Consider the following 25,146-nt stretch of genomic DNA (forward strand, 5'->3'; position numbering starts at 1 on the left):
TTGTCCCGAGACCTTGCTTTAGTTCTCAGTGCCAACTACAAAACATAGGCAGTGGTTGGTCCCGAAAAATTTTAACCATAACTCCAAACACCACACACTACAGTTTTTTTATTTTTTATTTTTTATTTTTTTATTTTATCAAATATTTGGTGTATGGATAATGAGTAGAAGAATTTAATTATTTTAAAAAGATTAAATCTAAAAAAAAAAAAAAAATGGTGTGTGGACTCCTATATAGCAAAGCTCGTTGGTACCACTTGGAGTATAATGGTATAAAGTATAACGTGTAGAGCAATGAGAATGAATGGTTTCTCCAATAAAAATGGTAGGACACCAATAATCATGAGACAAAAACAGTTCTTGGGGGCAGTAACAGTTGTCAGCAATATAGAACAAATTTGATATTCCATGAGCTACAACTCTATGGCCTATGGGTACACTATCAGGTTACTTTGGCGATGCAGCGAGATACTGTATCAATGTTATCATGTATGATCAATATTTTGTTGTCTCATGTGGGGTATCTTGAATGTCAATTGGAAGAGCTGCTGCTGTCTGTCACTGTCAGTGGCGATTTTTGTAGCTGGAGCATTGCGATAGGTATGATTGTATCCCATGCAATAAGAACACGAATCTCTGCTCTCCCTCAAGATAGATCTCTATGGAAGTTACTCTTGGATGATCTCCTCAAGAATTCAGTCACCAACTTCGAGAATGCAGATGAATTATCCTTGAGTAACTGAGCTGGGGAGTCGTACTCTACAACCTTGCCTGCGTTAAGCAAAACAGCAGCAACAATAAACTAAAATCAATTCAATGATATATGCAGTCTTATAGAAGTGATACTACTCTATATGATTCGGATTTAGGGTCATGTTTCAAATTTTTTATAGTTAATGGAATTAAATAGAAAGCGTTCTTGCTAGCAATTTGCTTGTGTTTAAAAATCGATCAACATATAATTACTATGGCTGTCTTGTATTGGCTTCAAGGAAGATCCACAAGCTAATCTCACTCATATTTATTTGAAAGGTATGTGTCTATATGGGCTATCTACTTCAATGCTTGCTATTATTAAAGTACCAACTGCAATTTTATATATATGAAAAAACCCAGGAAGTCAATCCTTCCAATTTCTAAAATGGCAATTGGATTTCTTAGGATACCTTCATCAAGGACCAGAACCAATTCATTGTCGATAACAGTATTTATTCGATGAGCAACGGTGATGACGGTGCATCCCCTTGTTTCTTCTTTTATTGTTTCTTGAATTAAATTATCTGTTAAAGTATCAATAGAAGCAGTAGCTTCATCCAACACCAGAACTCTTCTCTTCTTGAGGAGCACTCTGGCTAGGCAAACAAGCTGCCTCTGTCCAACGCTCCAATTTCCTCCATCTTCTGCAACTGCATTCCCCAAATTCCAGAACAAAAAACCCAAACAGTGAAAGATAAGTGGTTATGTGAAAGAGAGGGAAAAGAAACAAAGAGCAACTTAGCATCATTTATTTTCTAGTTTCTATCTATACCTGGGGCATCGAGAAGCCTCTGATCCTGTTTCACTATCTCCACTAGATGACACTTCTTGAGAACCTGAGATGAAGTTATGTGAATGGGAAAGAAGGAAAAATGAAAAAGAAAAATATATAGAGAGAAGCTTCATATGATTCTTGCCAAAGAGTGTTATCTAGTTCTAACCTCCCAAATTTCTTGATCTGAATGCTGTTGTAAAGGATCCAGATTACTTCTCACGGTTCCTTGAAACAATGTTGGTTCTTGTGGTATTATACCCAATCTAGACCTTAGATCCTGCAACCCAATTCTGCATATATCAACTCCATCAATAAGAATACGTCCTCCTGCAGGCTCCACCACCCTAAAGAGAGCTTGAATTAAAGTTGACTTTCCACTTCCCGTCCTGCCCACAACTCCAATTTTCTTCTGTCCCGGGAAGGTGCAAGTGATCCCTTTGAGAACCACTGGGAGAGCAGGATTATACTGGACATGAAGATTTTCAAGCTCTATTCTTCCATCTGTTGGCCATTCAGGCTTTGGCCTATAATCTTCAATCACTAGAGGTGCTTCACTTGGTATTTTAGTAAATTGAAGAATTCTCTCAACTGATATCATTTTGTTTTCAACATTACACAGATTCCATATCACCCATGCTTGAAGAACATTTAGGTTCAAACCATAGGTTGCTGCCAGTCCTGCCAAGCCTGAGATATATCAACCAATGCATTAGTTCCACACTGACATTTAATGGTGTGAGTGAGTTCAAACAATACCAAGACTATTAGTTGACTATTGGAAAATAAAAGGACGAGAAGATCTATTAGGCCTTTTATAATGGACATTACCTGGTAATATTTGATCGGGTTTAGATTTCCTCATACTTGGATTGGAATTTTTAATTTGAAGAGGCATAAGACTTCCTTAGTTACTTTGTTAATAAGAGGGACAGGAAAAACTTACTGGGGTCAACAGCTGACCTAGGCAGACCCACCAAGATGATCAGAACAAGGAAGAACACCAGGTTGAAGAGAAAGTTGATCCGAACACACAGCCATTCCATTGTGGCAGAATTGTAAAATGCTACCCGAGAATAGTCATCAATAAGACTTAGAATTTGTGTCAAGAAGCGATCTTCCTGACTGAAACAGCGAATCGTTGCAGCACCAGCAGTTGATTCTGAAAAGTGATGTAGGACTGGAGCCTTACGTATTCCAACCATTCGGGCAAGTTCTCTCGCAGTCGTAATGTAATAAGCCTGAGGAAAGTAGAAATGTGCAACCAAAGTTTTATTTAGTGTGCATACAGGGCCGCAGGCTATGGGATGTAAGATAGATTTAACTTTAATGATTAAAACAAAATATCTCAGGCAGCCTACATTTATGTTCATTAAGTTCAAGTACTGCACATATAATTTATTCTTTGAGCATTACATGGTGTGTGAAGCTGCTGCAGACTTTCTTCCTAAATAAATTGGTTAAATCATAATGAGGGTGTTAAAAAGCAGAATAAAAATTTTAAGGACTTTCTTGCCTGATACCACATGGAGATTGCAAGAATGGCAAGGAAGAGGAGGAAGACTTGCCATGCCACCTGAGACATAAGGATGATGATGCTGAATAGCTGAATAAGGGCAAACACCAATCCAGCTAATCTGTATGGAATGTCTGTGTCTACTGTGCTTTGATCTGTAGAAGACTGCAATGATTAGAAAGAAAGAAAGTTATTCTGGAGTTTTCATAAAGGCTTCAAACATAATCTTTTGGACTTTCACATAAACAGAAAAACAGACCCTACTAAGGATTTGACTTGACGGTGTTGAATCGAAAAAGAAAATGGGTGCTCGGAAAACTGATGTGATCATTCCACAGAAGAGACGCTGAGAAGTCTCAACAGCAATAGTTGCCAGAAAAACTGCCCTTCCCAATATGAAGATTGAGCTCCCACCCGACATCAAAACAAATATCCCAATCAACTCCTTTTTACCTACCCTGCCTTCTACCTCTGTTGCCCATGCAATCCAGTAATTGCTGCCCATCTGTAGTCCCTGGAAGAGAACTTGACAGAGAAGGATCACAGGCACTAGAGCTCCTTTATAGGCAGAGGTGATAAAGGTTGAGTAAACACTCCATTTTACTGGACCAGTTTCTGTTTGCTCTTCTTGAGTTCTCTCTGTAAGTTTTCTACCGTTGATGAGCCCTTCAAAATTTTCCTGTGCAATTTCTATCTGACTTATAGGACAGGGTTTGCTAGTTAAGGACATGCAATTTCTATCATGTTGCTGCGAGTTAACATGGTTCATTGATTTTCTATGAGCAGAAGTTTGTTTAACAAGTTCACCGTTGGGATCTGCAATAAGATCTTCAAACTTTCCTGACTGCACTATCCTTCCATCTTTCATCACCTATGAAAATGTGCAATTACAAGCAAGAGATACGTGGCTAGTGAGGATTGTTTTTTAGTTTTCTTAAAGAACATGAAAATCAAGTATATTCTAACAACTTACCAGAACAATATCTGCAGCATCTAGAAATTCCATTTGATGGGTAGCATAGAGGACAGTCTTCTGGGACAATAGTTGCATAAGACACTTCTGCAAAAATAGTAAACTTTTATTAAAATCCATTTAATGGTAAATGACTAAAAAAATGAATTGGAGACAACGATAGTGTATCTTACCTTAAACAAATAGGTTCCAGTATGTGCATCAACAGCGCTGAAAGGATCATCGAGTAAATAAACATCCGCATCACTATAGACAGCTCTTGCCAGTTGAATCCTCTGCTTTTGCCCTCCACTTAAGTTCATCCCCCTCTCTCCAACTACACTCAAATCTCCACCCAGCCACATCTTGATGTCCTGGTTCAAAGCACAGGCTTCCAAAACGCCCTCATAAAAGGCCTGCCTCATTTCCCTGCCAAACAACACATTCTCCCTAATTGTACCGGTTTGAATCCAAGCACTCTGAGGCACATAGGCTTTTTTTCCATAAATCTTGATTCCTGCTCCAGAAATCCTGGGAATTTCACCTAGTATACTAGAGAGTAGGCTTGATTTTCCTGATCCAACTGGCCCACAAATTGCAACCTTATAACCTTTCACTATGTTCATCTTCTCCATTACTTTGACTGTAGATCTGTTTAATTTTTCATCATCTATTTCCCAAGCGTATTCTCCTGCCTCAATTTCAATTGCAATATTGGATGCTTTTGAAGTATGATATTGTATCAGCTTTTTTTGATCTTCTCCTCCCAATAATTCTTGGATACGATCAATTGAGACCTTTGTCTGAGCAATCATGGAAATGAGCTCTGGTAAGTTGTAGATTGGTTCTTGTAGAATTCGGAAAGTGGCTAAAGCTGAGAGGACTCTGCCTGCTGTTAACGGCGTGTTTAAGGCAATGCAGACACCAAAAGTGATAACTGAAACAAAAGTTGGAGAAGCCCAAAAGAGAAAGGCCACTGCTGAACAAGTATACAGGTATCTTTTCAGCCAGCTTCTCTCGGTTTCCCTAAGATGAAGGAGCTTCTTTAAGAATGTAGGCTCCCATGAATGCAGCTTCAAAACTCTCATGCTCTTCAAGGTCTCTGAAGTTGCTTTGATTCTCGAGTCCTTAGCTTCCATGATCTTTGAGTGAAGCCTTTCTTGAATATTGGCCAAAGGTGTGTTGCATAACATAACTAAAATTGTGGCACAAAAAGCAGCAATGGAGGGGGCAGCACCAAGGTTCCTGTAAAGTATGATCAGGGCCAGAACGACCTGGACTGGAAGCAACCAAACTCCATGAATGTACCAGCAGAAGTCTCCAATTCTTTCAGCATCAACATTGATTAGATTTATAATTTTACCATTGCTTAAACCACCATATTTAATTGACAGAGACTTCTTGTAAATCAATACCGTCAGAGCTGCCCGTACTCGTATGCCTATGCGCTGAGCACCAAAATACCATTGTCTTTGAGTTAGTGACTCCACAGTCTTTGCAAAGAAGAATATGAATGCGAGAATGAGACCATAGAGGAGGCCTGAATCATCATTTTTACCCAACAAGAAATTCACGAAGTTTGTGATCAGGAAGGGCCCCATATAGGATGCAATTGTGTTGGCTCCTGCCAAAAAGAGAGAGAGAGAGAGAGAGAGAGAGAGAGAGAAAGGAACAAAACCATGTAAAATCTCTGAAACAGAAAATAAATAAGCAATCGTATTGAGGGGGTGTTTGTGAACAAAAAGGTACCTGCAAAAGCTGCATTTTTGACCAAGGATTTCCCTGTGGCATCAGCTATGGCCTTCGGCAACGAAGAAGCTTCAAATTTCTGCTTTCTAAGCGATTCTTCGAGCAACAAGGAAGCATTTTCTGCTGTTTCAGATTGAGGAACTGAAGGAATATGAGAAGATTCAAGTTTTTGAATTCGACCTCTTTTGAAAATCGGGTTGAGCCACTGGAAGGTAAGTCGGCTCCAAATTCCAGCACTAGTGAAAGCACCATCATCATGAGAGGAACATTCATTTTCCTTTGGAAGTAAAGGTTCTACTATGTCCTCGCGTTTCCTAGCACTACAACTCCTTGGTAAAGCATTGAAACAAAGAAGGATAACCAAAGGAAAGGATGCGAAATCAACTGTGTTTGGCTCTGGCAAAAGAAATGGCAAATCTATGGATTTCACATTGGTAATCATATAAATGGAGAGTGAAAGTGAATCAAAGATGCCGGAAAAGACCCACCAGACCGTAAGGACCAACGGCCACCTTTTGTCTCCTCTTAGATTTCTGTTCATTGAATAAACTGTTACCAACGTTGACAGAAACCAAGTCATGAAAAAGATGACAGATTTCCAAGGGATAATCCTACTCTTCCAATATTCATACATGCCAAAGCCAAGATAAAAAGTTGAGATTATGACGTTAGAAAGAACAGCAGTCGCAATGAAACCTCTGTATCCTCTCATTGGTGGGAATTCCAAAGTTACAGCACCGCCATCTCTCCTTTGTCTCCAAACGTTTAGCAAAACCCATGTCAGAAACGCAAAGACAAATGCTACATTGATAATCTCCAATGAGATATCCATTAGGACTGAATCCATATTCAAAAAGAACCCCAGTTCCAAAACGAACCCAAAAAGATAAAAATTCCCTGGCTTAAGAACTAAGAACAAAGAGCTTCTGCGATCAGTAACACCTGCATATATAAACCCTGTATATCAATGCCAAGCCTGGATGAATAAAAAATTGCAACCCAATTCGGATAAGTGCATAAACATAGGAAAAGAATGGAATTTCAATTGAAATATTCATAAATTACAACAAATCCAGAGGACGGAGTCTCAAGTCATGACAAGTAGAGTAGCCTAAAGAGAATCAAACCTGTAAAAATATGAGGAAAGCACGTGTCTCTTTGGAGGGTGGTGACAAAGGAGGTTCAAGCACTTTACACAGTGGGTCTGTGAGATTCTTACTAATAAACACAAAAAACCATCCCTTTCGTCACACTCTCTGTCTCCGGCCTGCCTATCTCTACTGAAATAAATATATACAATAATACAAGATTCTAATAAATTCCAGAATCGTAACGCTCTCCGCATATCGTAATCTTATCAATGTTACCGTCCGTATATCGGAATCTTGTCCATGCTACTATGTTTTCGTGTATTCAAGGCGGTCAATTTGTGCAGACTAATAAGAATGTGTTCATGTATATCTTCGTTTCTGGTTATATATCTCTCTTATTTATATAAATATATATATATATATATATATATATATATAATTTTTCAAAAAGAAAATAAAAATTGGTCCGTGTGATCCATTCGGTCCAACCCTTTTTTTTAAAAAAAAAAAAATCGATTAATAATAACAAATTATTTAAAATATTAAATTAAAATTAAGGAATATACTAGTACTATATATTATAGTTATATATTAAAAAATATAATACTTATATAATATTGTGATATATTAATAATTAATTATATAAAATTATTTATATAAATAATAAAATATATATATTTTTTAAATTTTCATTCCATCCGATTTGGGGTGGAAAGTCCCTAGATCAGGAACTATATCTAATGAATTTTGTCTTATATAATTTGGACCGGACCGGATCGGACCAAATTGTCAGGTTCGTTCTTATCCAAAAATAGTCAGTCTGATCGATTTCTCCAGTCTAGACCGGCCAAATCTCACCTCTACTAATTATACTGTTCAATGTCTGTGATTATGTACCAAGTTACCAAGATATGGTCCTAGCTGAGCAGCCAGAGAAAATGGTCTGCATCCTTTGATTACGTGGAACTGCATGAAGAAAAGAAATCATGACCGTTTGTAAGGCCAAATGGCGACTATAGGGGGTTAAGAGTTGGAGATTTAATTAAATATGTGGGGCTAAAGTGATGTTTAAGACAGCTCAACTTTCCTAAGTCAGAGTGAAAAACGTGGTGCCCGTGGGGTGGGCTTGTGGAGGGTAAAAGCCATTCGACTGTAGGAGTGTGCGCATCTCGTGGCAGTATTTGGTGTAAGCTGAAGACACACAACTCTAATGCCAGACGCATCTAGAAGTAGAAAAGTACACAATGTTTGATTTGATAACATTGATTTGATTTACGAGAAAATCTTAAAATTAAAAATATCTTACTACTCACATTTTTAATATCTTAAAATTAAAAATATCTGAAATAAAAGGTATGATATTTGCAATTCCACAAATAAAATTATATTTACGAGTAGGTGTAAAGACATACTTTCCATATGGTTGACTTATCATAACTTGATTAGTAAAAGAAGTTTTAAATTAAATCATTTTGCAAGACAAGTCATGACATGTCAATGGTGTAGTGTGCAAGTGTATATTTTACATTGACTTATAAATAACAAAACTCTTTAATATAAAGGGAAATGTTTTTTATAAATTTAATTTTTTACACACCTAGTACTTTACTGATGTGGAAGTTAACTATGCTAAAAAATTATTAGTGTTTTGATATATTTTTTTTAAGTTATAATTAGTACATCTATAAGTGGTGTGCTAACTAGGGGTGAAAGTCAGTCGGTCCGGCAGGAGAAACCAACCGGATTGGATTGATCGGTCTCGGTCCAAGGATTTTTTAACTTTCGGTCTTCGGTTCGATACTATGGTGGGATTTCTTCAGACCTGACCGACCAAATTGAAAAAATATATATTTTTAATTTTTAAATATATTAAATATATTATTTTATATAATAATTATATAATTAATTATGTAATTTTTATCTAATTTATTATCATTGAATATATAAAATATTCTTTTAATGAGTTAGTTATATAATCTACATTAATAATCTATTCAATTAAGTAATTTAAATAAATTTTTTATTAATTTATTTGAAAAATAATAAAAGAAGGAAAAAAAAATAATTAGTTCAGGCTGAATGGATTGATCGGACCAGACTGAACAGATAAAAGTTCCTATAGATATTCAGTTAAGGAAAAATAATGGACTCGACCGGACGAACAAATTTACACCCCTAGTGTTAACACATTGGCTTATGAGTAGTAAAACTCTATTATAAGTTCTATTATAGTTATAAATAAAACGAAATAATTATTTGTGATAATTAATGTGACATGCTTACATATTAATAACGTGTGTTGTGTGACAATAAATAAACTAACAATAATTATAAGCTATGTAATTTGTAAGTAATTTTAAAATTACTCATAAAACATCTCGTCTCTTCTTATCTTATCTTAATTACGTAATAATTTAACATGCATACATGTACAAGGATATCCCTTTCCTTTTCCAAACTTCCGAGCCCACTTTGCCTTTCCAGCGCGATTAATTAATTAGGCAACTTGCATCGGGTCTAGTCCAATCTAACCTTATGCAATTCATAATACTTAATTAATAGACGACTTGGACAGAAATTCCTACCCATTTTCCCTTTCGTTGATATTTCAGAGCCATCGTTTTTGACCCAAGAGTTAGTATACAATTACAATTCGTCGATATTAGACTGATGATAAGATGCAAATATATACGACATTTTCTTCCTTCATTTTTGGCCAAAGTGTAATCATTAAGTATAGATGAACCGTCCCTTTTTTTTTTTTTTTTTTTTTTTGGGTGCCTTTCATGTTCGATGGACGTTTTGGCGTTTTCAAGAATACGATTATGGCCCCTTTTCCGGTTGAAATGAATGATTATAAAATACTAAGCTTTGCAGGTTATTCACTTTATATGCATGCATTCATGGACCCCAAGTTCAGCCTTCTGCTGTATCCCTCCCCATGCTGCCTTTTCAGTTTGATTTATTACCAAACATGCATGATGGCATTGGGACATGGTTGTCTTTGTACAAATCCTGGCAGAAGATACATCATTCTACTTTCCTTTAAGAGTCTCCGTACATGCGTGTGCAGTGAATGAAAAAATATATTTAAAACCCCATCTTTTATTATATATTCGACACGTTGTCAATATGAAAGTCTTCCACATCAATTATATATATATATGAGTATTTTTCAAGTTTCAATAGGATGTCCCATTATATATGTAATGATGTGTTAACAGACTAACTTGTGTTCTCATTCTATCTTTTTAACTTGATATGTCAACCGCATATAAATATATATCTATATATATATATATATATATATATATATAAAAGGGTGAAAAGACGCCATTAAGTAGAAAACAATGAGACACGTTGTGTTAACAAAAATGATGAAAGAAATGATCACATGGTGTCGACATTTCTGGGAAAAGAGGATAACAAAACTGAAAAGAAAAAGAAGCTTTTTCTGGGAACCAACACTGGAAAAGACCCAGAGGTCCCCGCACTCCACAGTCCACACCCACCCCCATTATGATTCATGCTCTTAGTCAGGACCTCTGTTTCGTGCTTGCTTTCTTTCATGACTTTCCGTTTTTGAGAGTTCCTTCCAACTCATTGTTGGCCATGAATTTATCACAGATTATCTATATAGAGATTGCATGTGATCCAGAAGCATATTCTCCACTTCATCAAGTTGTTAAATGGATATATAGTAATATTTATTGTAAAATGATAAGTGGTTTAATTATCTTTTCGTATTGGCAAGTGCAATTAATGATTCAAACATCTCGTATTTTATGCTAAATATATACGATTCACATATTTTATACTAAATAGATACGGCTCATTTTACTTGAAAGGGAGAGATTCTATTGCGATGCAAAGGGTGATGAGTATAATGGCCTCACGACCGTCTCACATAGTATAACATTGAGGGTAGGTTTGAATAGTAAATTGAGATGAACTGAGATAAAAATTAAAAATTAAATAAAATATTACATGATCAAATAAAATATTGTTTTCCATTATGACTTTGAAAATTCCAACACATTCCATGGCGATAAATTTTTTACAACTCCATATCTTTGAACAATGATAAGAGTGATTGAACAAATACGTTGCATCTATTTGTAGTGTTAGCAGACGATAAATTAAAACAAAATTGAAAGTTTGACAAGACTTGACCTTATTAGCATGTGATCTTTAAGATCCCATTTTCTTCACCAATGACTATGAATATCCAAATATATTGCATGGCCAAAGATTCTTCACCATTCCACATCATGCGAACCATGAGAGAGTGACGAAATATATATCTCACTCCTATTTCACATAGTGAAATATTTAATAAATAGTGCATGGATAATAAATAAAATAATTTAATTAATTTAATAAGAATAAAATAAAATAAAAAATAAAAAAATAAAAAATAATATTTTAATATATAAAATGTGTGCTGTGAGATGATGTGTAGCATTCATCTTTTAAATAATGATATATAGAGTGATGGGCCAAATACATTGCATCTGTTTATAGAGTTAACCGATGATAAATTAAGAAGAAATTGAAAGTTCGACAACACTTGACCGTATTAGCATTTGATCTTTGAGATCCAATTTTCTTCTCCAATGACTCCGAAAATCCAGAGACATTACATGGCCAAAGATTCTTCACCACTTCGCATCATGTGAACCATGAGAGAGTTACAAATATATATCTTGCATCTATTTTACATAGTGCAATATTCAATGAATAGTGTTTCAAAATTTATAAACACTTCGCCTTCTTGATATTTTATCTATAAAGTTTTATTTCTTTTCCTTAATGGCTTTGAAAATTCCAACACACTCATTGGCAATAAATTCTTTACAACTCCATATCTTTGAACAATGTTAGAGTGATGGAACAAATACATTGCATCTGTTTATTGTGTTAACCGACGATAAAATTTTTTAAAAAAATTAGAAGTTCAACAACACTTGACCTTATTAACATTTGGTCTTTGAGATCCCATTTTCTTCACCAATGACTTCGAAAATCCAAAGACATTGCATGGCCAAAGATCTTCACCACTCCGCATCATGTAAACCATGAGAGAGTAACGAAATATATATCTGGCACCTATTTCACATAGTGTAATATGCAATGCATAGTATTTATAATTTTTAAAGCTCAAAATAATTTCAAAATTTATAAACACTTCGCCTTCTTGATATTTTATCTATAACGTTTCCATTTTTTCCTTAAAAAAGACTTTGAAAATTCCAACACAGTCCTTGGCGATAAATTCTTTACAAATCCATATCTTTGAACAATGATAAAGTGATGGAACAAATATATTGCATCTGTTTATAGTGTTAACTGATGATAAATTAATTTTTTTTTTGAAAGTTTGACAACACTTGCCCTTATTAGCAAAGTTTTGAATTCTGTTTCGGTGACCGTTTCGGTTAAGGCACCAGAATATAATATTTTGGTACCAGTACATTTCGGTGTACCGTTTTAGAATAGACATTATATAAATAAATTTTCTATATATATATAAACTATATTTCATAATAACATTAGTATAATAATAAACAATGAAAAACATAACAATGGATAAAACATCAAAAAAAAGCATCAATATTCTATTGCAAAAGCTTTCCCCTCTTGGGCTATAGTCTTTTTTATTTTTATTTTCAAAGTTAGATCATGATCTACAAGTAATAGTAATAAATTTTATTTTTATTTTCTACTTTTTTAACTTTTCCAAAGCATAAGATTCTTCAAGTGTTAAAGTCTTTGGATTTTTACAGTGCGAAGTCAAAGTATGAGAGATCTTATACGTCAGTGTGGAGTTCCTATACACCAATGTACGAATTATATTCACTTTTCCTCTGAACGTCATCATCACTTTACCTATTCATTTTTTATAAATTATTGTTCTATCCTAAGTTTAAATTACTGTTCTATCCTTAGTTTTTAATTTATTTTCAAAAATACTATTAAGTTGAATTCCGATCTGAAATGACTATTCTGCCCAGAATATCAAAATTCAATCGGAATGGATCTAACTGGCCGAAACGGTCAGAATTTAAGCTGCTAAGAAACTCAACCATATCCTGTGCTGATTACTATTCCGGCACAAAAAATTCTAGCCATTTTGGCCGGAACGAAACGAATTTTAAAACTTTGCTTGTTAGAGCACTTGCAATTGATTCTTCATCCTATTATTTAAAATACATTATCAAAATTCACTTTTTTTAGTTTATATACTGATTTTTACAATATATCATATATCAGCTTATTTATTTTTTCTCCATATCATTGAAATATTATACTTTTTAATATAATTCATTCATTTCAAATAAGTAGAAAGTAGATAAAGAAAAATGAATTGAATATTTATACAAGTGTGAACGTTGTTCTATAAATGTGGAAGTTGTACTATGGCAAATTGGATATTACTGATAAAATACACAATCCATTGGATGGGCTATTTTGAACTATTTACTTCAAATTTTACAAAAATATGGGTCTTACATAACCCATTGGGAGTGCTCTAAGCATTTGATCTTTGAGATCTCATTTTCTTCTCCGATGACTCCAAAAATCCAAAGATTCTTCACCACTCCGCATCATGTAAACCATGAGAGTTACGAGATATATATCTCGCACCTATTTCACATAGTGTAATATTCAATGCATAGAATTTATAATATTTATAATTTTTAAAACTCAAAATAATTTCAAAATTTATAAACACTTCGCCTTCATGATATTTTATCTATAACGTTTCATTTTTTTTCCTTAATGACTTTGAAAATTCCAACACACCCCTTGGCTATGAATTCTTTACAAATCCATATCTTTGAACAATAATAGAGTGATGGAATAAATACATTGCATCTGTTTATAGTGTTAACAGATGATAAATTAAAAAAAAAAAAAATTTTGAAAGTTCGACAAGCCTTGACTTTAGAGCACTCCCATTAATGGATTCTTTATCCTATCTTTTAAAATACATCATCAAAATTCATTTTTTTTTATTTTGCAATATACTATACATTAGCTTATCTATCTTTTTTTCATATCATTTAAATATTATACTTTTTAATATATTTTATTCATTTCAAATAAAGCAAAAAGTAAAAAGTAGGGAGAGAAGTGAATAAAGAGTTAAAAGTAGAAAAAGAAATTAATTGAATATTTATACAAGTGTGAGCAATGTTCTATAAATGTAGAGGTTATACTATAGCAAACTAGATATTAGTGATAAAATGCATAATCTATTGGATGGGCTATTTTGAACTATTTTCTTCAAATTTTACAAAAATATGGGTTATGCATAACCCATTGGGAGTGTTATAAGCATTTGATCTTTGAGATCCCATTTTCTTCTCCAGTGACTCAGAAAATCCAAAGACATTAAATAGCCAAAGATTCTTCACCACTCCGCATCATGTAAACTATGAGAGAGTTACGAGATATATATCTCGCACCTATTACACATGATAGTGTACTATTCAATACATAGAATTAATTATATTTATAATTTTTAAAACTTAAAATAATTTCAAATTTATAAAAACTTCGCCTTCTTGATATTTTATCTATAACGTTTCATTTATTTTCCTTAATGACATTGAAAATTCCAACACACTCCTTGGCGATAAATTCTTAACAACTCCATATCCTTGAACAATGATGGAGTGATGGAACAAATACATTGTATCTATTTATAGTTTTAACCGATGATAAATTTAAAAAAAAAAAAATTAAAAGTTCAACCAGCATTTGATCTTTGAGATCCCATTGCATGGCCAAAGATTCTTCACCACTCCGCATCATGCAAACCATGAGAGAGTGACGAAATATATATCTCACACATATTTGACATATATAGTGTAATATTCAATGCATAGTATTTATAATATTTATAATTTTTAAAACTCAAAATAATTTCAAAATTTATAAACACTTCCCCATCTTGTTATTTTATCTATAGCGTTTCTTTTTTCCTTTTTCTTTTTCTTTATGACTTTGAAAATTCCAACACCCTCCTTATCGATAAATTCTTTACAACTCCATATCTTTGAATAATGATAGAGTGTTCGAACAAATACATTGCATCTGTTTATAGTGTTAACAGACGATACACTAAGAAAAATTTGAAAAGTTTTCCAACACTTGACCTTATTAGCTTTTGATCTTTGAGATCCCATTTTCTTCTCCAATGACTAGAAATTGCTTGGCCAAAGATTCTTCACCACTCTGCACCATGGGAACCATGAGAGAGTGACGAAATATATATCTTGTACCTATTGCACATAATGTAATATTCAATGCATAGTATTTATTACAATATTTGTAATTTTTAAAACTGTAAATAATTTTGAAATTTATAAACACTTCACCTTCTAGATATTTTATCTATAACATTTCATTTTTTTTAATTAATAACTTTGAAAATTGCAACACATTCCCTGGTGATAAATTCTTTACAACTCCGTATCTTTAAACAATGATAGAGTATTGGAACAAATACATTGCACTGTTTGTAGTGTTAACCGACGATAAATTAAGAAAAATTTGAAAGTTCGACAACACTTGACCTTATTAGCATTTAATCTTTGAGATCCCATTCTCTTCTCCAATAACTCCGAAAATCCAAAGACATTGTTTGGCCAAAGATTCTTCACCACCCCGCATCATTTGAATAATGAGAGAATAGCGAAATATATGTCTTGAACCTATTTCACATAGTGTAATATTCAATGCATAGTATCATAATATTTATAATTTTTGAAACTCAACATAATTTCAAAATTTATAAACACTTCACCTTCTTGATGCCTTGTCTATAACATATCATTTTTTCCTGATATCTTTAAATAATGATACAGTGATGGAACAAATACATTGCATCTATTTCATATAGTGTAACAGTAAATGATTAATATTTATAGTATTAATAATTTTTGAACCCAGAGTTTTGTTCTCATTGAATCATGTCTTCCACATATGTGTTAATTGACTATAAATATAAAATAATTTGAAAGTTCGGAATCGCATCAATGTTGAAGTATATGGCTCATAAACTGAAAGTAGGCAAATGTCAGAGCGTAGCATAGCGGAGGGACATGGTCAAGTTTGACGGATCTGGAAGTTTTGGATTATGGTAGAGGTGGGTGAAGGATCTATTAGTGCAGTAGGGCATGGTGAAGGCGTTATACGGAAAGCAACCAGTAGGCATTGATGACATGGATTAGAAGGAATTGGAAGCGAAGGCTGTTGCGACTATCAAGCTTTGTTTGGTTGATGACGTGATGTATCACGTTATGGATGAGGAATCATCGGTGGAAGTTTGGTTGAAACTAGAAAGTCGGTATATGTCCAATTCATTGACAAACAAGCTTTATCTTCAGCAGAAATTGTATGGTTTTAAGATGTCAGAGGGCTCGAATCTGAGTCAACATATCAATGTGTTCATCTAGATCATCAGTGATTTGAGGCGGGTTGATGTGAAGTTTGAAGACGAAGACAAGGCATTGATTTTATTGAATTCCCTACCGAATTCTCCTATGTATGAAAATTTGGCTACGACTCTGATGTGGGGAAAAGAAACTCTCGAATTGGAGGAGATCACAAGTGCTCTATTAGGTTTTCATCTGAGTAAGAAAGCCAATGATGAGAATTCACAAGGTGAAGGGCTTGTGGTGAAGGGTAATCGGGAATGTGGAAGAAACAAGTCCCAGAGCGGATCGAGTAAAAATAAAGCTCGGTCTAAATCTAAGAAGAGGAAGGACATAATATATTTTAAGTGCGAGACAAAGGGGCACATAAAACGGTACTGTCCAGAGAAAAAGAAAGGGAATACAGAGAATAAAGAGGGTCCATCAAAGTCTGCGAATGTAGTGGAAGAAGAAGACTCAGAGATCGGTGACTGGGATACGCTTTCTATTTCATCTAGCTCAAATCATCTTGCAAATTCTTGGATTCTAGATTCAACATGTTCTTATCACATGATACCTAATAAAAATTGGTTTGACACCTTCATGTTGGTAAATTTTGGTTCTATTCTAATGGGCAATGATGCTTCATGTAAAATTGTTAGAATAGAAAATATCATAATTAAAATGTTTGATGGTGTTATTAGAACGTTGTGTGATGTTAGACACATACCGAATCTAAGGAAGAATTTGATTTCATTGGGCACTTTAGATTATAATGGGTATAGTTACAAATCTGCAAGTGGAGTAATGAATGTAAGTAGCTGTGTCTTAACAGTGATGAAGGGGCAGAAACTATCTGGAAATATTTATACAGTGCAAGGTACGACAGTTGTAGATGGAGATGCAACTACAGAGTCTAAGTCAGATTGTACAGTCTTGTGGCATATGAAGTTAGGCCATATGGGTGAGCATGGGATGATGGAACTTCATAAGAGAAATCTATTGAAGGGTGTCAAAACATGCAAGCTTGATTTCTGCAAGTATTGTGTTCTTGGGAAACAGAACAGAGTGCAGTTCAAGACAGGCACACGCAAGACAAAGGGGATTCTTGTCTATGTTCATACAGATATTTGGGGGCAAGTAAGGGTAGCATCATGGGGAGGACATATGTATTTCATGAGTTTTATTGATAACTACTCACGAAAATTTTGGGTGTACGTCATGCAGCACAAGTCAAAAACGTTTGCCAAGTTCAAGTTGTGGAAAGTTGAAGTCGAAAACCAGACAGGGAGGAATATCAAATGCCTTAGGTCCGACAATGGTACTGAGTACATAGATTCAAAGTTCACAAAGTTGTGTGAGCAGTATGGGATTAAGAGACACTTCACAGTATGCAAGACACCACAATAGAACAATGTGGCAGAAAGGATGAATAGAACAATAGCTGAGAGAGCTCGGTGTCTCAGGTTGAATGCAGGGCTTGCAAAGAACTTCTGGGCAAAAGCAGTGAATGGCATGTTTCTTGATTAACAGATCACCGAGGGCAGCACTAGATGGGAAAGTAGTAGAGGAGATGTGGACAAGCAGTGCAGTTGACTACTCTAGTTTGAGAGTGTTAGGATGTCCAGCCTACGTACATGTTTCTAGTGAGGAGAGATCCAAGATTGATGCAGAGTCTAGATAGTGTATCTTTCTGGGGTATTAGAAAGGGCTGAAAGGCTTCAAGCTCTGGGATCCAAAGGCAAACAAGGTGATGATCAGTAGAGATGTTGTTTTTGATGAAATAACCATGTTACAACATACTCAAGAAGAAGAGAAACAGTTGCCAAAAAATTGCAGCTCCAATGAACATGTGGTGCAAGTGGAGCTAGAAAACCAGGACAGAGAAAACAATGTTCAAAATGCAGGAGTTCTAGCTTAGGAGATCAACAGCATCACAGTATAGCCATAGACAGGCCCAGACGCACTATCAGGCCACCTTCCAGGTACGGTTTTGAGGATCTGGTTTCTTATGCACTCATTACTAGTAGCAGGGATCCTACTACTTTTCAGCAGGTAGTACACAGCCAAGAGAAAAGTAGATGGATGGGTGCTATGATGAAGGAGATGAAGTCTCTGCATAAGAATCAAACATGGGAGTTGGTGGAGCTTCCAGGGGGAAGAGAGCGATAGGGTGCACTTGGGTGTATAAGAAAAAAGAAGCAGTATCAGAAAAATAGGGAGAAAAGTTCAAGGCTCATCTAGTAGCAAAGGGTTACTCACTGAGGAAATGGGTTGACTATGACGAGATTTTCTCTCATGTGGTCAGACACACTTAACATGTACGTATTAAGATAATAATAAATTAATTATGTAATTGGAGCAGATGGATGTAAAGATAGTCAAATTATGATCAAATTAATTTGATATGCAATTGGAACAGATGGATGTAAAGATAGCTTTTTTTCATGGTGATTTAGAGGAGCAGATATACATGATATAGCCAAAACGGTTCAATCAGCTTGGACATGAACACTTGGTTTGTAAATTGAGAAAATCACTTTATGGGCTGAAACAGTTTTCAAGGCAATGGTACAAGCGGTTTGACTCCTATATGATCCAGATTGTCTACAGGCAATGTGAGTATGATTGTCATGTTTATGTGAAGAGCCTTGATGATGATTCATCTATTGTTCAGTTACTTTATGTGGATGATATGTTGATTTTTGCTAAGAGTATGAGTGAGGTCAATAACTTGAAGACTTTGTGGATCAAAGAATTTGACATGAAGGATTTGGGTGCGGCCAAGGAGATTCTTGGGATGGAGATTCGTAGGGACAAAGCTTCCAAGAGATTATGGCTATCTCAACATAGCTATGTTGAGAAGGTGTTAGATAGGTTCAGCATGGGTAATGCAAAACCAGTAAGTACCCTTTGGCGAATCATTTCAGAATGTGTATTGCTCAGTGCCCGAAGACTAATGATGAAGTTCAAGACATGTCAACGGTTTCATATGCCAGTGCAATAGGGTGTTTGATGTATGCTATGATTTGTACAAGACCAGATTTGGCACAATTGTCAGTGTGGTGAGCAAGTTTCTATCAAATCCGGGATGACAACATTGGGATGCAGTCAAGTGGATTTTCAGATACTTGACGAGTACTACAAACTATGGCATGATGTTTGGCAGACAACAAGGTGATCCTTTAGTTGTGGGATATGTGGATGTAGACTATGCAGGGGACTTGGATGACAAGAGGTCTACACAGATTATGTATTCACTCTTGTGGGTGGGCCTATTTGTTGGAGGTCCATGGTTCAATCTCTAGTTGCACTATCTACTACTGAGTCAGAGTATATGACAGTGGCTGAGGCTGCTAAGGAAGCTTTGTGGCTTATAGTTGGTCAATGAGTTGGGTATTCAGCAAGGTGGAGTTCAGTTGCATTGTGATAGTCAGAGTGCCATTTACTTGGCAAAGAACTAGGTGTATTATGCGAGAACCAAGCACATAGATGTGAGGTTTCACAGGATCATGGAATTGGTTTCTTCTGGTGAACTTTTTCTTGAGAAAGTTTACACTTTTGAGAATGCAGCAGACATGTTAACAAAGTCTATTACCACAGATAAGTTCAAGCATTGCTTGGGCTTGATTAATGTCTCTAGGTGTAAGATGTGAGACGTCCCAACCTATTGTTCTAAGTGGAGTTTCAGGATATGCTTTATTTTCTCCTAAAGGGTGGATATTTGCCAACTGGAGATTATTGAAGTATATGGCTCATACATTGAAAGTAGATAGATGCTGAAGTATAGCGTAGCAGAGCAACCCTAATTGATTTATACTAGGGTTAGTATAAATACACATTATGTAACCCTAATTGATCGATAGTGAATTCGTGTCGCTTGTTTCTTATGGATGTAGGCACATCGCCAAACCACGTTAAATCCCAGTGTCAATTTCTAATTTTTCTTTTTTTATCATTCCATACAATTCATCAGCAATTGCTGCACGTTTCACTACACATCACCTTCTTAGCATTTCATATGTGACATCTCATTTTTTTTCTCTGACTTTGACAATCCAAACTCATTGCATGGACAAAGATACTTCACCGGCCATGCGCATCATATGAACCATGAGATGGTGAAGAAATATATATCATGCACCAATTTCACATACTATAACATTGAATGCATTGTATTCATAATATTCATAACATCCAAACTCAAAATAATTTTAAAATATATAAACACTTCACCTTCTTGGTATTTCATTTATGACAATTCATTTTGTTCATATATATATTGCTTGGCAAGAAATTTTTCAGAACTCCATATATTCTGAACCATGAGAGAGTGATGGAGCATATACATTGCATTAGCTTCATATGGCGTAATACTGAATGCATGCAAAGTAATGCTACATACAGTCGTGGAATACGAAAGGTACGTGCAATCGCTTTGAAAAAGAGTGAAGTCTTACTATTAAAAAAATTAATTTCTTTTCATATGGATCATGTATTTATTCACTTTTTTTAAAATAATTATACGGTATTTACACAATCACGACTGTAAGTATCATTTCTCATGCATAATATCCATGATAATTATATTTTCGTACTCATAATTTTATTCTCGTTGAATCACGCCATCTATTTATATGTTAACTAATCCTAAATTTAAAATAATTAATTTGAAAGTTTAGAAAAATTTAATCTTTTTCATTTCTAGCCGTTCATTTTCTTCCCTCTACATATAATTCCTAAAATTAATAATCAAGGAAATTAACGTTCAAAACATTTCACACTTTGGTAATAAACAAAATTAAAAATAGAATAAAATAAAAAATTATTAATTTTCCGAATAGGTGCATGACTTGTTCATTTAACTTTAGAGAACATTAATCTAATAATTAATATGATTAAATACTGTATAATTAAGACTTTTATTGTATGCATTAAAAAGAAATCTAGTTAATTACCACTTATTATTATTATTATTATTATTATTATTATTATTATTATTATTATTATTATTTTAACAAACGGTGGATTAGCTTGAAGAGATATTAGCCGATGCCAATTAGTCTGATGTTTTCTACCATGGATGCAAATTTATTAAAATTCTGTATTTAATATATATATATATATATATAGGAGAATGATATTAGTTGGTCCCTTCAATGTTACTGCTCAAATATTTAAATTTTTTTATCTAATGATGAAGAGCGTAACTATTAGTAAAATTGTGAATTTTTTTGAATGGTTAAAGATGTTAAAAAAAATTCTCACAAGTTTTATCTAATTTCAATTTATCTTATTTAATTATTACAATTTTTTTAAATTTTCATATAAAATGAAATAAAAAATTCAATTTTTTTAAGTTTTAAAATAAAATTAATTTTAAAAAATATATATTTTAATAATATTTTATTTTATTTTTAATTTTTATTTAATTCATCTTACTTTATTTACAAAAACGACAGCTCTAGAATTGTCTATTTATATATATATATATATATATGAAAAACGACGGCAAGGATGATGTGTACCTTAAATCCCACAATACCATTGTATATTATACGTGGGGCTCACTCTCACGGGAGGATAGAATCGAATGTAGTGGAGCATGAATGACAGACACGTGCTAATAGATATGCTTCCAAGTTTCCATCTCTTTGGAATACCTCATGAGTCAACTTCGGCACCGGCGGGCTAACAGATAAGCTTCCAAGTTCTCATTTGTTGGATCAAAGTTTTGAATATGATATTTTTTATTATTTTGATTAAGACATTTAAATGAAATATTTTAATATTAATATTATTTTGATATATTGTTTTGAGATAAAAATTAAATAAATAAATTATATATATAGAAATTATATTTCAAATAACAATCAATATAAATTTTAAAAATATATATATGTAAAACACATATTTATTGATATATTTATTTTTATTTTTAAAACCATAATAAACACACTGAATTGACTTGCATGATGCAGAAGTTTTATAAAATATTATAAATTTAACTTTTATTTCAATTTAAAATTGGTCCAATATGGTGCTGCAGCAGAATTTTAAAAACAGATGTATATATAAATTTTTACTAAACAAGATGGAGCTGTTCATGTTAGACATTGGATGACAAGTCAACGTATAAAGTGTTTTGATAGAGTTTATGGATGCTGTCTCGTACGGAAGGTGATTAAAAGATAGTTTACTAAGCTACAAAAGACAATTTTGTCCCTCATTTTCAACTTATTTACAAAAGAGCCATTGCTTCAAAGTCTAATTTAATTTCGGACCGGAATTACCATTCTAGCTAGAATACTGAAATCCTGCTAGAATTGACTGAAATTGGCCCATAATTTGACTCGAGACAAAACAGGTACATATCCTGTTCTGGTTACTGTATCGACAAGAAAAATTCCAATCATTCCAACTGGAATAGAATGGTTTTTAAAACTTTTCTTTAGAGTTCTTGAATATCTCATGAGTCAACTTCGGCTTACTTTGCTCTCTTTTCTTCCCATGAACTCTTTCCCCAACTTATACACTTATTCATGGCTTAAGACAATTCACCTCCAAATCGAATTTTTTTTTTCTTGAAAATCAATCCACAATAATTTCTTTAAATTTTATTTTAAAATTATAATTATATTATTGTTAGATTATAATATTAATTTTTTTCAATATGCTTATATCTTTATTGTTGAGATTATAATTCTGAATATATACTCATATTTGTTATTATTAGGTTTGTAATATTGGTTTTATTTTGAATTAAAATCTGAAAAGTTGATATTTTTTGTTAGTAAATAGTCAGTCTTTTTTTTTTTTTGGGATATACTGTAGCTACTAATAAATATAAATTTGAACTTTTATGTGATATTATATTAATTAAGGCAAACTGGTTATGCTGGTTAGTTCAACCTATTTATATAAAATGGATTGAAATGAGTCGTGTCGTCTTGATCCATTTCATTTTTTTTTTTCTTTTTTTTCTTTTTATGCAAACCTTTCTTTCATTCATAAATAATCAAATCATACATGAGAATTCTTTCCTACAATAGCCTCAATGTCTATTGTTCATTCCTCCATCCATGTTCTATCCTCCTCCATATGCATTATTGCCCTTCCTATAAATGAATTGAACCTTCCACTGTTTCCTCATGAATAGAATTAACTTAATATCTTCCACCATTAGTCCAAAGCTGGTCCAATCTTGAGTGTTGCCATTAATAGCTTGAGTGACACTCTTTGATTCTCCTTTAAAGATCACTTATTTAATATCTAATTCTTGATAGAGTTCCATTGCCATTCTCAGGGCAAAGCATTCAGCCATACTAGAAAAACCAATAAAAGATCTACTTGAACATGCTGAGAACATAATCTCTCCCCTATTGTTCCTTGTAATTAAGCCAATTCCCATCTTATTTTGCTCCTAATCTATTACAGCATCAAAATTGACCTTTGTTGTATCATCAAGTGGTGCATGCCATTTAATATTAACTCTACTCTGCAACTCCCTTACTTCCTCCCCCATATCCATCTTTTGTGCCTCCCAAAATTCTTGTAACTCAGCTAAGGCCCTTTTAATTAGTGTAGCTGGATCTTCAACTTTACTGTCAAAGGTAAATCTTTTCCTTCGCATCCACAATCCTCTACAAATAATAGCTATCTCCTCCATCTATTCCTTCTGGAAATTGCAATTTCTCCCATAAATAAGAAAACTCTACATCTTCACATTTCCACTTCTAAAGTAAACTATTCTTTTCTGCCCAAACATCACTAGTTGCAGGGCATGTCCACAAAATACGTTATATAGTTTCTATTTCCTTGTTGTATATTGGACAAATTTCATCTTCCACCACAAATTACTTAAAAAGATTCTACTTCATAGGAAGAATGTCATTCATTGCCCTCCACAAAAATTGTTTTGTTGATCTTGTCACATTAATGTTTCCACAAACTATTCCAAAGATCTTTCTCATCATGAGAGGATAAGGGTTCATCCAGCCTTTCTTTTGTCATACTTACACCTAGATGATAAACACTTCTAACCGAAAATCTTCCATCTCTTGTGTACCCCCATATAGCTCTATCCTCCATCCTCTTACTGCTTAAAGGAATACTGCATATATTGATAGCTTCATCCCTATCAAATACATCAAATATCAGATTATGATTCCAGCAATGCAACTCTTCCATTATAAGTTCACTAACTTTTGAATTTTTACTCCAAATTCTGATGGGAGAGTGAACTTTGAATGAAGGAACTTGTGGAACCCAATTTTGACCCTAGATGGATATACTTCTACCATTTCCCACCTTCCATACAGCTCCTGCTCTAATGACTTCTCAAGCAGACAGAATACTCCTCCATATATATGATGGAGAATGACCCAATTTAGCATCAATAAACTTGCAATGCATAAAATATTTTTCTTTAAAAACCTTACTCACGAGGGAGTCTGGTTCTTGCATCAGCTTCCAACCTTGCTTGGTTAACCTAGCCTTAGTAAATTGTAATGTCTCTAAAGCACAAGCCACCCTTACTTTCTGCTTCACTTAGTTTACACCATTTCGTCCAGTAAATACCCTTTTCAACCTTTTGGTTCTTCCACCAAAATTTTGCAAGTAATGAGTTTATTCCCTTACACAATGTTCTTGGTAGTAGAAAAACATTCATGGTATACGTAGGTATAGATTGAATAACATATTTGATTAAAACTTCCTTACCAACGCTAGAAAGAAAACTGGATTGCCAACTACATATTTTCTTCCATATCTTATTCTTAAGTCCCCTGAATGTATTATATTTAGCCTTGCCAACCATAGTTGGTGATGGCTTGCAAAATTTCATATTGCAGATTTTACAAGTTCGCTCGAGCGGAGGCTTTTGG

General features: G+C 33.9%; 1 protein-coding gene across 1 annotated transcript; it reads right to left on the reverse strand.

The window, feature by feature from the left end:
• Positions 1–295: 295 nt before the first annotated feature.
• Positions 296–7,178, reverse strand: LOC122309965 (putative ABC transporter C family member 15). The gene is made up of 11 exons (XM_043123796.1): positions 6,873–7,178; positions 5,746–6,687; positions 4,191–5,620; positions 4,018–4,104; positions 3,304–3,915; positions 3,045–3,209; positions 2,475–2,769; positions 1,698–2,218; positions 1,529–1,592; positions 1,167–1,406; positions 296–771 (listed from the first exon to the last, which is right to left on the reverse strand). Exons 2-11 carry the CDS (start codon positions 6,590–6,592, stop codon positions 647–649), a joined length of 4,386 nt encoding a protein of 1,461 aa, XP_042979730.1. The 5' UTR covers positions 6,593–6,687; positions 6,873–7,178; the 3' UTR covers positions 296–646.
• Between the last annotated feature and the right edge of the window lie 17,968 nt (positions 7,179–25,146).

The sequence above is a fragment of the Carya illinoinensis genome, chromosome 5 (assembly GCF_018687715.1).
Source record: "Carya illinoinensis cultivar Pawnee chromosome 5, C.illinoinensisPawnee_v1, whole genome shotgun sequence".
NCBI lineage: Eukaryota > Viridiplantae > Streptophyta > Magnoliopsida > Fagales > Juglandaceae > Carya > Carya illinoinensis.

What these genes read in the sequence shown, in the direction of transcription:
- LOC122309965 (XM_043123796.1), bottom strand. Translation starts at nt 6,592, where the DNA reads ATGGATTCAGTCCTAATGGATATCTCATTGGAGATTATCAATGTAGCA. An exon ending in CTGGAACCTATTTGTTTAAG is followed by an intron (nt 4,105 to 4,190) that starts GTAAGATACACT and finishes CTATTTTTGCAG; the next exon opens with AAGTGTCTTATGCAACTATT. An exon ending in CAATCTCCATGTGGTATCAG is followed by an intron (nt 2,770 to 3,044) that starts GCAAGAAAGTCC and finishes TACTTTCCTCAG; the next exon opens with GCTTATTACATTACGACTGC.